This window comes from Colossoma macropomum, unplaced genomic scaffold (assembly GCF_904425465.1).
Source record: "Colossoma macropomum unplaced genomic scaffold, Colossoma_macropomum, whole genome shotgun sequence".
NCBI lineage: Eukaryota > Metazoa > Chordata > Actinopteri > Characiformes > Serrasalmidae > Colossoma > Colossoma macropomum.
Window position 1 is genome coordinate 960026 of NW_023494794.1, and position 14362 is coordinate 974387.

Sequence of the window (14362 nt, forward strand, 5' to 3'; positions counted from 1 at the left end):
GTAAACATGGGCGGAGATTTACACCCCTAGTCCTATAAGATAAAAAGTACTTGGTAAATTTGGTAAATTTGGTTACTGCGAGTGCTTGCATGAAACCTTGCCTTTCTGCTGCACTAAATTCTTTAACTCTATGATAAAACTATTTGTGCAAGCCCAAATATTTGGGCTGATATTGCGTGATTAAGCCAATCAGTCACACATTACAACAGATAAAGTTAAAAGGTCACACCCTAAAAGGAATGCACACAACACGAGCGCAAGTGAACAAGCGGCCTTGTGTCTGACAGACATGGGCACTGTAAGACCTGGCCTTTCGCATGTGCATACAGCTGTCATTCAGCGATGTGGACGAAACAGCACAGCTGTGCTGTCTGCACTCCACTCGTCTGCACAGCTGCCTGTCCAGAACCTGACGAAAAAAGGGAAAACTCAAAGCTATACAACCCCAGCAATGCTCTCAATCTGGATCCCGCCAACAGGCTATTCTTCAAAGTCAGTCTGAAATACAAAACATATTTCTTGTTGTGTAGTTCCAGCGCATGGTGATCCAGAAACAGAACGATTTGTTAGAGTCTCTGCGAGAGTCTATTCATGATCTAATACCTTTCAGAACATTATTTGAATAATGTGACGCTTCTTTAGGGGCCAAATTCAAAACAGCATACAGTCAATGACAGCCTTAATTTGCATTAACTCAAAACTAGCCATTTACCAGCTAGAGCACACTGCAGCAAAACTGTGCACCCTCACTAGACGCTGGCTAATATACTGTAACAGTTTTAAATCTTCAATATGGAAAAATATAACTTCTATAACACTTATCACAATATTTAATTTTTCTGAGGTTTTCAAACAAGCTGAAACAGACAAAATGCACCAGCAAAACAGTAGGGCAACACCCAAAAAAGCCTATAAACTTGCTTTAATAAACTATCCCTGGTTCCCCTCAGCACCACTGTAAAGAAATCGGAGTTGGTACGTTTCTCAACAGTGCACTACTTCACATCAACTCACTCTGAATGACTTTGTTTACATCACAACAATTGAATCATGCAGTGATTCTAAAAAATGTAAAACTCCATTTTAAAAAGCCGACTTCTAGATGCATTGCCCCCTGCTGGAGATCTGGATCATTTTAAACCCAATTCTGATAAAAGACGAGCTGAAGTGGATTAACTCAGCTCCAGATTAGCCTTCCCGTTAGGCAGACAGATTGTCTATAAGCTGAGGATCCAACAAGCCTGGACTCAAAGTCTGTGTTACAGGAAAACATCAACACGCTGTCTCTTCTTATTTACAGTGTCACCATGACAAACCCAGATAAGAATCCATTCAGCACACACATCACGGCATGTTCCTTTACTGTATACCGTTATTTACAAGACATGGGATAAATGACTCACTTGCTCTTTTTCATGTACGGACATCAAGCTTTATCTAATCCACACGCTGTTGGGGGCAGAGTCAGTATTACAGAGAAGCAGCAAAGATTATCCTCATCCATGGAGGCACTGATCTGACCCCTTCAATAACAAACTTCTAATACAAGCTGCCTGGCTATTATGATGAAGGAACACATCTTGAAGGGACAGTTAACCCCTTAAAATCCCAGTCTTATTACATTCTAAGGCTTATTATCCTGTAAGTACAGGAACCTTAATGCAAACTGACTCAACTATTCTTAGGTTATAGAAGTGTGCAATAAAACCTTTGGCTATTTAAGGGGTTAAAGCCAATGAATGTTAAGACGTCACTAGTTAGCATCACGTTCAATTATTATTAGCCATTAGGCCTGTCACGCTTATTACACAGTTGGGAACTGAACCGAATAAACATCTTTAGATGGCAACAGTGAGTAGTATTTGTTTATTTGAGCCATTTCAAAGTCCTTACAGGAATGTCTGTCCACTCAATGCAATCAACATCCATCTTGGAAACATCCCAGGGCAGTTATTTCTACTCATATGGGACCAAGCTCCTATATAAATGCTCTTTGAATATCCTAAAACCTATAAATCACAAACTAAAAGCTAAATTAAAACAATAAAATGAAATCCAATTGAACAAGCCTAATTATGCTCGCTTTGTAATGAACATGTAGTTAGTCAGTGTTCTTTAAGTAATGACGATATCCACAATATGCTCAGAAAAGCATATTGTCACATAATTTATCATGATAATGATACAATACTGTCATATTGCCCACCTATTATAAAAAAATTTGCACTGTTTGGTTAAAATAACTCACAAAAGTATGTTTTTTTCAGCTTGTTGCGGCTACACACGCATATCACCACAACAAGGTGACCGATTAATAGATGCCATGAACTTTCCCAACCAGTGACGAGTCTCACCCTTTATCACTTCTCTGTTTCTTTCGTCAGTTAGAAGCTACTGCGTATCGACAGCTAATTTATCAAAATCATTTAATTTGGCCACTTTAGGCTTGTACTATAACAGTTGCATACAATTAACAAAATTAAGACAAATTGTTCATCACAAATATTTATATCACAAATAATTGCTGGCTAAAATTCCATGATCGTGACAGGCCTATAAAGTCTAGATCAACAAGACGTTTGCAGTATGTCAAATGGGCATGACCGAGCTAGTCTGGAAGATTGGCAACAAAAAAATCCTCCATGTTGGTGGAGTTAACAAGCTAGCTATCTCAACATCGCTAACAATAAGGAGTAATGATACAAAAGTGAACATAATTGTATCAAATAATTATTTACTCAGAGGAGTATAGTGCTGCATGCTGAGTCCTACCAAAAAAATGTGGATAACTGGCATGGTCGGCAGCAGTGGGATGACTTGTATGCCGCTGCGGTTAGCAAGCTTGCTAACTCATCTAAAACAAACAGTAAAACCACAAAAGTAAAGATGATAATACACAGTCTCTGTTTCATATGTTTATTTATAGCCAGTAGGGGAAAATGGTAAACAGTTTGTGCTTGGACTCTGGTTAAGTTAGTATTTCCTCCATTTTTAAAGCTCAGTACTATGAAAGGCCTCTTTAGAGGTCAACACAGCCCAAGCAGTATTGCTGTTGGCAGAAGATGCAAAGTCTGCCCCAGGAAATCTGTGATGCAAAATCGCTCATCTCACTAAATTTGACTGAAATAAATGCAATTTTGCTCACAAAAAAGTCGCTGGCAAGCGCAAGTGTAACTGGACCTTTAGCACTGCATGTTTGCATTACTCTTTTAGCTATGAAGAAAAAACTGAGAAAACTGCTACCACCCTACTGCAGAAGGGCGACTCAAAACAACACTTAATAACCCTCAGACATATGAAGTAGTGTTCAAAAATGTCACACCACTGCCCATTGTCAAAAGTGTGAGAAAGCAGGGTGAGCAAGCTTGGGCGACTACACAGAAGGCAGCCTGCTGAGGAACAGCCGCCCAATTGTATCTCCTTCAGCCCGGGTCAGGAGCTGCCTGGCGAGACAGGAAGTCTAACGTAAAGCATCTTTGTAGTCGGGTCATGGCACCACAGCTAAGGACTAGGGAGGCAGACACTAGACCTAAAATATGCTCCTCACTGGCGGAAGCCCGTCTTCCTCCCATGCAATCATTACCGGAACCTTTAGTTTAGTCCTATTAATGGCCTCATTTCATCCATGAGTGCCTAAGCTCTCAGATATGGACCGAGAGACAATTTCGCCCTCATTGTCTCCCTCTGCCGCAGCTCGAATAAAGCAGTCTGCATTTGCATTCCCATTAGTTAGGGAATTAATTCCAAAGTAGCACGATGCTGTCAAAAGATAATGCTTCCATTGCTGGCCCTTAGGTGTTAAGCAATTAAAATATGTCTTAATTAACACTGAAGTATTCTGAGCTCATACTGAACAGGTGTAGTCCTGGGATAAGGTGACTAATTAATGCATCAGCTAGGTTGCGCTCTTCTGTGTGGCATCACGCTTCATGAAATTAGCATCATTTCCAGAGACATAGAGCAGTTTGTGCCACAAACCCAATTATGAAAGACTGGTTTTCATACACTGCCTGATATCCACATCGTAAGGGACTATAATTTGTAAGGATGACAGGATCAGCCCTAACTTGTAGATGAAAAATAGCCCTCTAGAGCGAAGTGAGCAAGGTGACCCTTCTTCATCACGGGGGCCGCTATCAGGGGGGCTGGTGTGTTTTGATTGTCCAGTCGATAATCCCAAAACAGACAGCCGTGGTCCGTGTAGTGGGGTGGGGGGTTTGGAATGGAGGGGCCCCAATTAATACAAGGTGAACAGAAGGAAAAACAAGGGCTTGTTAAAAGCCTACAGAGGGATTGGCGTTAGGGAATGAGCACAGCGGGTAAAACTGGAGGGAGGGGAAGAAGGGTGGTACGCAGGGACGAGAGGGAGGGGGAATAAGAGAGGGAGAGAAAGAGAAGGAAAACAAAGTAGGAGAAGGAAGACACTGAGGAGGGGGCTGATAGAGTGGATGAGGGGGGGGGTGGGTGAGCAGGGGGGTGTGGATTAGAAACCAGGAGTCTAGTCTAGCCCCTCAGGAGAATGCTGCTTTCTCATCCAGAACCAGCATGAAGTTCAACTCCAAACTTCAAAAGACTTAAGGGCATCTCAGAAGAGGGAAAGGAGGCGCATGGCTAAAGCATGTGGCTGCATTAAAACAATAAACTGCAATATAATATAGTCGAATAGCGTTTATTTCACAGCTAAGGACATCTTAAAGGAAGGAAAAAATGGTGCATGACTAAATGTGGCTGCCTTACACAGCATTAAACTGCAATAGCCTACAGTTCTCAACCTTTTCCTCCTCAAAGCCCTCCTGTTTGTCACTAGAAGGCATGAAGGGCCACAAGAAAACAAAACAAAACTTTTTTCACTTAAAAGTTTCATTTTTGGGAAATTATCAACAGAGGTATGTTTGGGTGCCTACCCTGCAGTACATGATGCATATCAGTGAACGTAAAATATCAGCAGATTAGGCTAATGTAAGCTTGTTTTATACCAGAAATCAGGCAGAGTGGTGGCAAATGAAGTAGAATCTTTCTACAAATATCTTTTTACATCAGTTGCTCATGAGTGGACAATTAAAACATAAGGGATTAGTGTATTTTGTTTTTAGAAGCAAGGGGCAAATAACTAACAAAGCTGCCTTGGCAGAAGAACTTGTTAATATTAATATTGTTTACAGTTTGAAAACCTTTAATATTTCTTTGTTATTGTTGAGCCAATTGTTCCAATAGTGCCAATTGTTCCAACAGTGCCATCACTGACCAACTACGGACCACTGACCCCCCCAATATTGGCCAGTATGACCAAAGGGTGCTTTGCGGCCCACTTGTGGTCCACAGCCCAGTGATTGAGAAGGCTCACAGTACAGTGGAATGCAACTTATCTGACAACTTCTTAGTGGACCACTCCACTGTAGCAAGGATTGAATTGTTTGACCAGCTGTTTCTGATGAGTCCCTGCCTGCCATGTTTGGGGGGAAAACACTGTGCCTCTCAGTTACTTCACTGTTTCCACCTTCCAGAGATTTTATCAAGGTGAACACACACAAAAGAGCACTGTCTGGAGATACCAGACATGATACTGGGGTCAATGCAAAGCAGCTCATTAGCACACAACCTATAACTTCATAAGGCAGGTGAAACGTCCGAGCAGCAGGTAACGTGCTAACGGAAGCACGTGAATTGTCCAGCCTTAAGTTTAAATATAATGAAAGCAACGTTTAAGTGAGATGCTAACTTAAGGTACCACTTTTAGAGGTGTCTATCAGAGAATAGTTACATGAGGCTGCAACTGGTTTCCCATTCGCCGGCTTCTTATTTGAATTTCCGTTCCACCTTAAATGTTGCAGCAGTTCCATTCTTTCCATTCTTTGGCGCGTACAGTGGCGGGAATGGAGCTGCAGCACCAGTTAAGGTGGAACTGATAATTCGACTATGAAGGTAGCTTTGTTCATTTCAGTCTGAAGAAATGTTTTAAGTTGGGAACCAGTGACATCGATACAGAGGTCCCCTTCACTGTATGGTCGGTTATAATGAAAACAGAGCCTTATTAGGCTACTTTCTCTGTCTTTTCATTCAGCACATGTCAAAAAGTATGTTTGGCTTTTAAGGAAAAGCCCGTAAACAGTAAAAACACCGTGCGTGATATTTAAGCATCCAGGCTAGTCAGCTAGTCAGCCTCGCTCACTGAAACAACTGACCAAAACAACTAAAAACGAACACGCTCAGTTAAAAAACGCTGCTTGACTGACTTTGTTTTAGAAATATTTCCAAACAAAGTCAGTCAGGCACATCTTTTGTTGTGTCCTCAGGCCAAAAATGCAAAAAAAAGATGCCCAGTTGAGGCAAGTGTGGCTGAAGGAGTCAGTCAGTCAGAGTGCATCTCACTCGCAGCAGCTCAGAAGAAAAAGTTTCTCAGACAATGAAAAACAGCACAGCTTGAAAACGAAGAGGAATGGCGCCTACCTTCCCAAGTGGCATGATAAAGAGAAAGAGCCAGGAGTAAAAGCGTGCCTTTCCTCATCATTTCTCCTTTTCCTCTCCTATCCAGGTCTTAGAAATGAAGCGCTCTCCTTCCTCGCCAGGAGACAACTGGCCAGATTTGGCTGGAGAGTGAGAGAGTGAAGGAGGAGGAGGAGGAGGGAGGAGGAGAGGAGAGAGAGACACACAGCGAGAGAAAGAAAGAAAGAGTTGTTGGCTCACAGTTACATCCACAAAAATAAAGCGAATTAAATGAATTTCGGTTTTTCTTGTCACATATTTCCATTCAAACAAATGAAGCAGACTCAGCAACGGACTATGTCACCTTAACACTGTAAAATGCTGTTGTTATTATGTTCAGGCTGTAAACCAAACAGCTCCCTCGGTTCACATGGTGACAAGCGAGGTAACAAAATGGCCATATTTAGTGAAGACCTGGTTTGACCAAAATAAGCCCTAATTAGCCAACTTAGCTTTACTCTTAGTCATGCTTCAATAAAAGACAAACACTGTACGTTTCTAAGGGAGAATTCCACCGAGTTTTAAACATTTCTGCATGATGTACTATATAAATAGTCATTCAGAGTGGCCTGATGTGAAATTGTTCACTGTAGAGAAACTTACAGGCTCAGACTTCTTTACAGTGGTGGTGACAGGAGCCAGGCCTGCGTTTACAACACAAATATAGCATTTATTTACATTTTAAAAACGAGTGAACCTCCACATGTCTTCTGAGTTTTTAGATTTAATGTTGATAATGGTAAAATAGTGGTGAATTTGAAAAGAATAAAGGTTTTTTTGGGGGGTGGGGGGTGTTTTTGCCTCACAATGTCCTGTGTGTACTCCGCTAAGACTGGATTTTCAATCTAAAAGACATGTTTGTAATGATTTAATGTCTTCTGTGAGGGAGATTTTAGAGGCAGTGAAATTCTTCAGACGTCTGGTTCCTATCACCACCACTGCGAACACTTCTGACTCTGTAAGTCTCCAGATTTACATCTTAATCATTTTTTTTAAATTTGGTGTAATTCCCCTTTAAAAGATAACAGAGCCACATAAGCTACTATTGAAAAGTTTGGAATCATTTGTCATGTAATAATTGTTATTCAGTAATAAATCATATGGCGGTATAAACACTGAAACGTAAACCTCCGGTTAATTCAGGATTTAAAGTATTTTGGGGAAAACAAGAAGTCAGCAAAACAAATAAATAATATTAAATAACAGTCTGTAATTATCTATTTATTAATAATATCTATGACTTTTGTCACTTCTTGTTACATAGTTACTAAGAATAACTATCAATTATTGTTAAATCTTCTTCAGCTTGGTTTAACATTGAAAATATTGTTAATTTTAGCTTCCTACAATTTTTTGAAAACCTACACAATATTAACATCATATTAGAATAATTTAATATAGGGTTCTGCTACAATATAGGATGATCCAAACTTTTAAATGGCATAGAATTAACAGAGGTAGTTTATTAACTAGCAATTTAATTACAGAGAGACCAATAGATTTCAAAGAACACATGCAGAGAGTAGTAAAAGTAAAATATTACTGTTGTTTAAAGTCATGTTTAAGACTGATAAGTCAATGTGGTGATCAGTTATTCATCTCAGTGTTACTGAGCTCTGCTAAAGCCTGAGTAGACTGATAAATCAATGTGATGATCAGTTATTAATCTCAGTGTTACTGAGCTCTGCCAAAGCCTGAGTAGACTGATAAATCAATGTGATGATCAGTTATTAATCTCAGTGTTACTGAGCTCTGCCAAAGCCTGAGTAGACTGATAAATCAATGTGATGATTAGTTATTAATCTCAGTGTTACTGAGCTCTCCTAAAGCCTGAGTAGACTGATAAAGTGCTGTGATGATCAGTTATTAATATCAGTGTTAATGAGATTACAAAAAATACGTTGAGAAAGTAGTAAAAGTAAAATGTTATTGGTGTTTAAAGTTGTGTTTAAATTAGCAGTCTCAATTTTTAGCATCTAATACCTCTTGATCCCATTAGGAACCCATCAAATGCATTTAGAATCAGGCATTGGTCACCTGTTAAACCATTTGGATCCTTTACATTGTGATATAAACCCATTAAAAGGCCGAAACATGTTACAAAACCTTCAGGAGCAAACAGAAACACTTAATGGTTTCTATGGGGCTCTTCAGCAGGGACGTGTGATATAATTCTACACTTACATTATGTCTCATGCTGTGAAACCATGTTACCGAAACCTTTTTAACCATGCAAAAGGAAGAAGTAAACCAAGTCATATGAGAAACCGGAAACTGTGGGTAAAGTTGGTTTTCCGTAGCTACTTGGTGGTAGCTACCGAGTTACCATACATTTATTTAAGTGTGATGTTAGAATGCTCTACACATCTCTGCAAAGTATTAGAAAAATACATTTCTAAAATATTTCAATGAAAAAATAAAGTATACATTATTGGACCTTCTGCTTACAAATTAGAATTAGTTTGGCCTATTAGACATAATGCTAATGTGACTTAATTGACAAGCTTTTTACTCTTGTCACAAGCTGAATGGAGCCATTCTAATGGTCTTACAGCTGAGACGGCTCATAGAGTGCCACAGCGAGAAAGAAGACACTGAAAAGTTGTGGTTTTCCCAGGAGGTGTTGAGTTGTTGGTGAGTTTGGTTCTGGCTACAGTGTTGAGCCTTCTCTAAACGAATGCCTCAGCTCACAGGTTGTTAACAACCTCTGCTGGTTTTCGCCACTTCACTGTCACCTCTGCTAACAGCTGCGTGTATGCTGGGGGGTTCTGTCACTCCAGCTGTCCCAGTGCCCTCACACCATATATCACCCTGCTCCTCCACCCCAACACTGAGGCGTATTGTATGACAGCCAAAAAGGAGGGAAACTCTGATACTTTGTTCTACTCATTCTGACCATCTTATAAAGCAATATTTTAGCAAGAAAGCACTTTTCATAGATTCTCTATACCAGCCAAGACATTTTGCTGTCTAAAGTTTGCCTCTTTAGTCTATAACTGGAGCTATGAGCAGAATTGGGATGTAAAGGAATATAAGTATTGGAAGTACGTGTTCACAATACAAACATTAAGTATCTGTATTCAGTCACATTTTGTACAGGCAGTATTCAGACTATGGTTACTTTTACATTTTTAGGAGAATGCTTTGAGAATACTTACCCACTAAATACCAAAAACACACAGAATAGTAAAAAAACACCATCAATGCCTATTTATGAATTATTTTAGAATCTGCACACAACATTTAGCAAACATGCTCATTAGACAAATTCTGAAGAGGACCCCACTTGGCGGCCTCTTTACAAACACTGAGATTCCTACTGAAGCCTGAGTAGACTGATAAATCAATGTAATGATCAGTTATTAACCTCAGCATTACTGAGCTCCACTAAAGCCTGAGTAGACTGATAAATGAATGTGATGATCAGTTATTGATCTCAGCGTTACTGAGCTCCACTAAAGCCTGAGTAGACTGATAAATGAATGTGATGATCAGTTATTGATTTCAGCGTTACTGAGCTCCGCTAAAGCCTGAGTCGACTGATAAATCAATGCAATGATCAGTTATTAATCTCAGTGTTACTGAGCTCTGCTAAAGCCTGAGTAGACTGATAAATCAGTGATGATCAGTTATTAATCTCAGTGTCACTGAGCTCTGCTAAAGCCTGAGTAGACTGATAAATCAATGTGATGATCAGTTATTAATCTCAGTGTCACTGAGCTCTGCTAAAGCCTGAGTAGACTGATAAATCAATGTGATGATCAGTTATTAAGTGTTACTGAGCTCTTATAAAGGAATGGTCAGACTAATAATCTTCTCAGTAGTGGACATGTTTGCAAGTGATACGTTCAGCATTGATGCTGTACTGGACTTCTGCTCAGGGGGATTGTGGGAGCAGCAGTGGACCAAAGCAGGCAGTGGGAGAGAAAGAAGTTACAACTGTTTTTAAATGAAGAGAGTTTTTTATGAAACATACCAACAGAATAAGCACATGAAAAAAATTGTCGACCAGTAACAGGGAGGAACAGTATGAATTTTTCGTCTGCCACACCAAGATGTATTGTAAATGTATTCTGAATACATTCAGTGTTTTTTAAAAGATCATTTTGATTTCTTTTAATGTGAAGTTGAAAGAAAAATATTATGATTTTATGTGTGTACAACTGTTCAAAGCTGTGTTTGCTAGTCATATATTGGCTAGTGTTCTTCAGTTGTGCTTAAAATTCCCAAAAATTGTCACTAGCAAAACATTTGGTAAGACTTCGGTAGTGTTGTGATTGTTTTGGTAGTGACAAAATGTAATGTCCAATCATTTTTTATTAAATAAACATAATTAACATATAGGGTCACACAAAGCAAAACCGACTCAGATATTTTGAATTTATATGATCAAATTAGAATGTTTTTCCATGTAACTTGTAACAGATTAACTGGGACACTGTTGGTTCTCTGTGTGTGAAATATTGTGACTCTGTGTTGAGCTGCTAGCGAGCAATGGAGGGTGAAACGGGAGGGGTGAGAAGCCCCTGCTGTGACCAAAATTCACATTTCTCCACAAAGACGGCCGAGATAAGACCAGCAGTACAACTGCAGCTTTCTTGATCGCAAAGACTGGTGTAGAATTGCAACAATAAAAAAAGTATTAATTAGGAATACCTACTAATACAAAAGTCCTGTTCGCCTCTGGTTTTGTAAATCCTACACATTTTCACCGAAATATATTCCAGTAATGTTATTGAAGATGATGCATAATCCAACAGAGAAACCTCCAAAATAAACGGAGACTGCATTTTTTGGCTGCTGTGAAAATACATAAAGACACAACTGCAAGATTCTATTCTAAATTCTTTAAAGTACAGTGGTGTAATTGTATGAAAGAGCTTCTGGATGTTTTTCCATTCGTATGATGCACTGTATTCCAGATAAAGCCTGCACATTAGGCAGCAAGTACACTTGAGTTTGTTCTCCTCATCTGTCTCACTGTCAACACTTCAGATGTGTTTGTCCACCTGCTAATGTGGACCCTCGCTGACACACCACTGAGGAAATTAGAGGCAAGAACCTGACTGCTACTTCTGAATCCAGGTCAGAATTACTGAGGGGCTTCTCTCGCGCAGCGTTAAGACCACTAAGTGCTGAGAGGCAGCTGAGGGAAATCATATCCCACCAGAAAGGAAATAAAAGAAGCCAGGCTTTGAAGTCCACACAGAGCCCAGACCCTTCTCTCTGTGCCCCCTGCCCTCGATCTGATGGAAAGAGAAATAAAAAGTCAATCCTGACATTTCGCCTTCCATCTTAAATCAATCTATCTTATCTGCTATACCCTCTCTGTATATACTCTCTGTCGTTTTCCCATCTTCTCTCTCTCTTTTCATTCTCTTACTTAACCCTTCTAGGTCCCTTGTGGCATTTAGGCTGTGAAGCTCTCTTCTCTTCTCACATTTCATTTAATAATCTCTCACTCATACTTCATTGAAACAAGGATAACTCCCTTCTTTCAGTCAATAGCACATTTGTGTTTGTAAGCAGAAGAGGAGGCATTTTATTATGATTTAAATTTGGTGAAATTATTTATGAACATTTTTCCCATAGTTTTATCTTTTTGACATCATAACAAACAAAAGTCAGAACTGTAGACTCAGAGCTGTTGATACATTATGTACAGTAATGTGTAGAAGTCAGAGACCACCCTTCATTTATTTTATTTCCAGTCAAAAACAGGCTTTAAGTACGGGTTCATTTTCAACATCTGGATAAAAAGCAGGAAACATAGATTTAAGAGAAGCTCCAACAACAAAATAATTTTTTTTTTCAGTATTTCATGTGAGGTTACTTTTCAGGAGACTTGCTTTCAGTTCTTCAAAGAAATCTACAGGGATATTTTTCCACGCCTAAGAAGTTCAGTCCTTGAAGTTGGTTGCATTTTCTGCTTCTCAGGATCCAAACTCATAGTGTTGAGTTGTCTTCTCACAGTGTAAGGATGATCAGAAACACCTGTGGATTTGTTCAGATCTGTGGAGTGGACCCTCTCTAAAATGAAAGCTTTAAGTGCTGTTTATCTGATGGGGACAGTTTTGGTGGCCTAACAGGTCTTGCAGGTGGTTGTTTGGAGTCCCATTTTTTTCTATATCTTTCGATCAGATTTTTCAACTTCCAACAGTTTTGGAAACTCCTGTTTGTTCACTTATTTCCTCTTCCTTATGCAAGTGGCTTGTCTCACATTTGATCTCTTCTGAAACAGCTCTTGATATAATAGTCTCTTTTGCATCCCATGTACATACATCCTAAAGGGCCAGGGATATATTTCAAAATGTATGTACATATATGTTGCACATATATATATATATATGTGTGTGTGTGTGTGTGTGTGTGTGTGTGTGTGTATATATATATATATATATATATATATATATATATATATATATATATATATGTATATATGTGTGTGTGTGTGTGTGTAAGTATCAAATTGGCAAAATATATGGATCATACTGATAGGGCTGATAGGTGAGTGACCACATCAGAGTACAGATATAAATGTTACTATGTTATCTGTTTGCTTTTAAATATTAAAGTATATAACTATGTCAAGGAACAATATTTTCATGTTATTTCATGTTTAATGATTTTATTACATAGCTTCCAATGTGCATGTATCATTAGGAAGCATGTGGAGAAGATGCATAAAGACCTTATATTATACAACATGGCTGGCATTTATGAGTAATATTTGCCATCCATACATGGATAATCATACATTGTTAAATATATTTGTTACACATAAATGCCAGTATGTTAATATATGTTATATGATAAATGGTTGAAATATATATATATATATATCCCATATTCAAAAATGGCCAATTTCAAATAAGTTGGCATATATGTCACATATATGTCCATATGTGACAATATAAGTTGGATAAAAGGGAAATGCATGTATAATAATATATGTCATATATTTGAAATCCATATATTATATATCAGATGATCATATGGGACTGTGCTGTGAATCAAATGTAAATGTAACTAATCAAAAAAAACTTTAAAAAAAAAAAAACAAAGCTCTAGACTCCCAAGTGTTAATAACTGAACAGTAAGCCTAGAGTTTAAGGGGTTAATCTCTGTCTCTCTGTGTGGGATTCCCTTTATCTTATTTGGCCATCTGTAAGGTATCTCATAGTAGTGTTAGGGTAAGGCAAACGGCAGAGGAAGGGTTGACGGGATGAAGACAATGACGATTTACGAGATACCATTACCAAACACCATTAACAAACACACCAGTGAGTCTAAGAGAGGGCAGGTGGTCAACAGTCTAAACACACACATGAGTAACTAGGTTTTGCAAGTTTAAACGGTTTGGTTTGTCTAAATTGTTATCTTACAGTGACATCCGCAAATTGCCTGTATGTAAATGGTTGAAAAAATTAGGCTACGTGTGCAGTTGCGTGCTTCAGGAACCTTGCGTGTCGAAAAAACAACACAATTTGTCTTGGCTGCAGTTTTCAATCATCATGTTGTGGCATGATTTTTGAAGAGGGTTAAGATCAAGCTAAGCCAGCCAGGTTCATACTATCTGATCTTATTGGCTAATCCCTCGATGTCATGCCTTTAACAATCTAAAGGAGGGGTTTAATCAACATGAAATCTTTGCTGGAGGTTACAGCTTTGCAGTCCATGGACAAATTAGCACTGTCAGACCTGTTTGACACAGTCAGTAAACAGTGCACTTTCATCTCCTCCAGGAACGTTTCCTTTTAACACTGCCTTACCTAATGTACCATTAGGGACTTTGGCTTTCAGCTCATTCAGATCTGCTGGGACACATGCATGTCTACATAGATCACAGTAAAATGGACATCAAGTGGAACTGGGAGTT

General features: G+C 38.9%; 1 protein-coding gene across 3 annotated transcripts in view; it reads right to left on the reverse strand.

The window, feature by feature from the left end:
- mcama (melanoma cell adhesion molecule a) overlaps positions 1-6606 on the reverse strand; it is a 55360-nt gene extending 48754 nt beyond the window's left edge. For all 3 annotated transcript variants that reach the window (XM_036579834.1, XM_036579833.1, XM_036579835.1), the window contains exon 1: positions 6448-6606. In XM_036579834.1, the coding sequence (XP_036435727.1) occupies positions 6448-6508 (61 nt within the window). In that variant the 5' untranslated portion in view covers positions 6509-6606. The remainder of the gene's footprint in view (positions 1-6447) is intronic.
- Positions 6607-14362: the final 7756 nt, after the last annotated feature.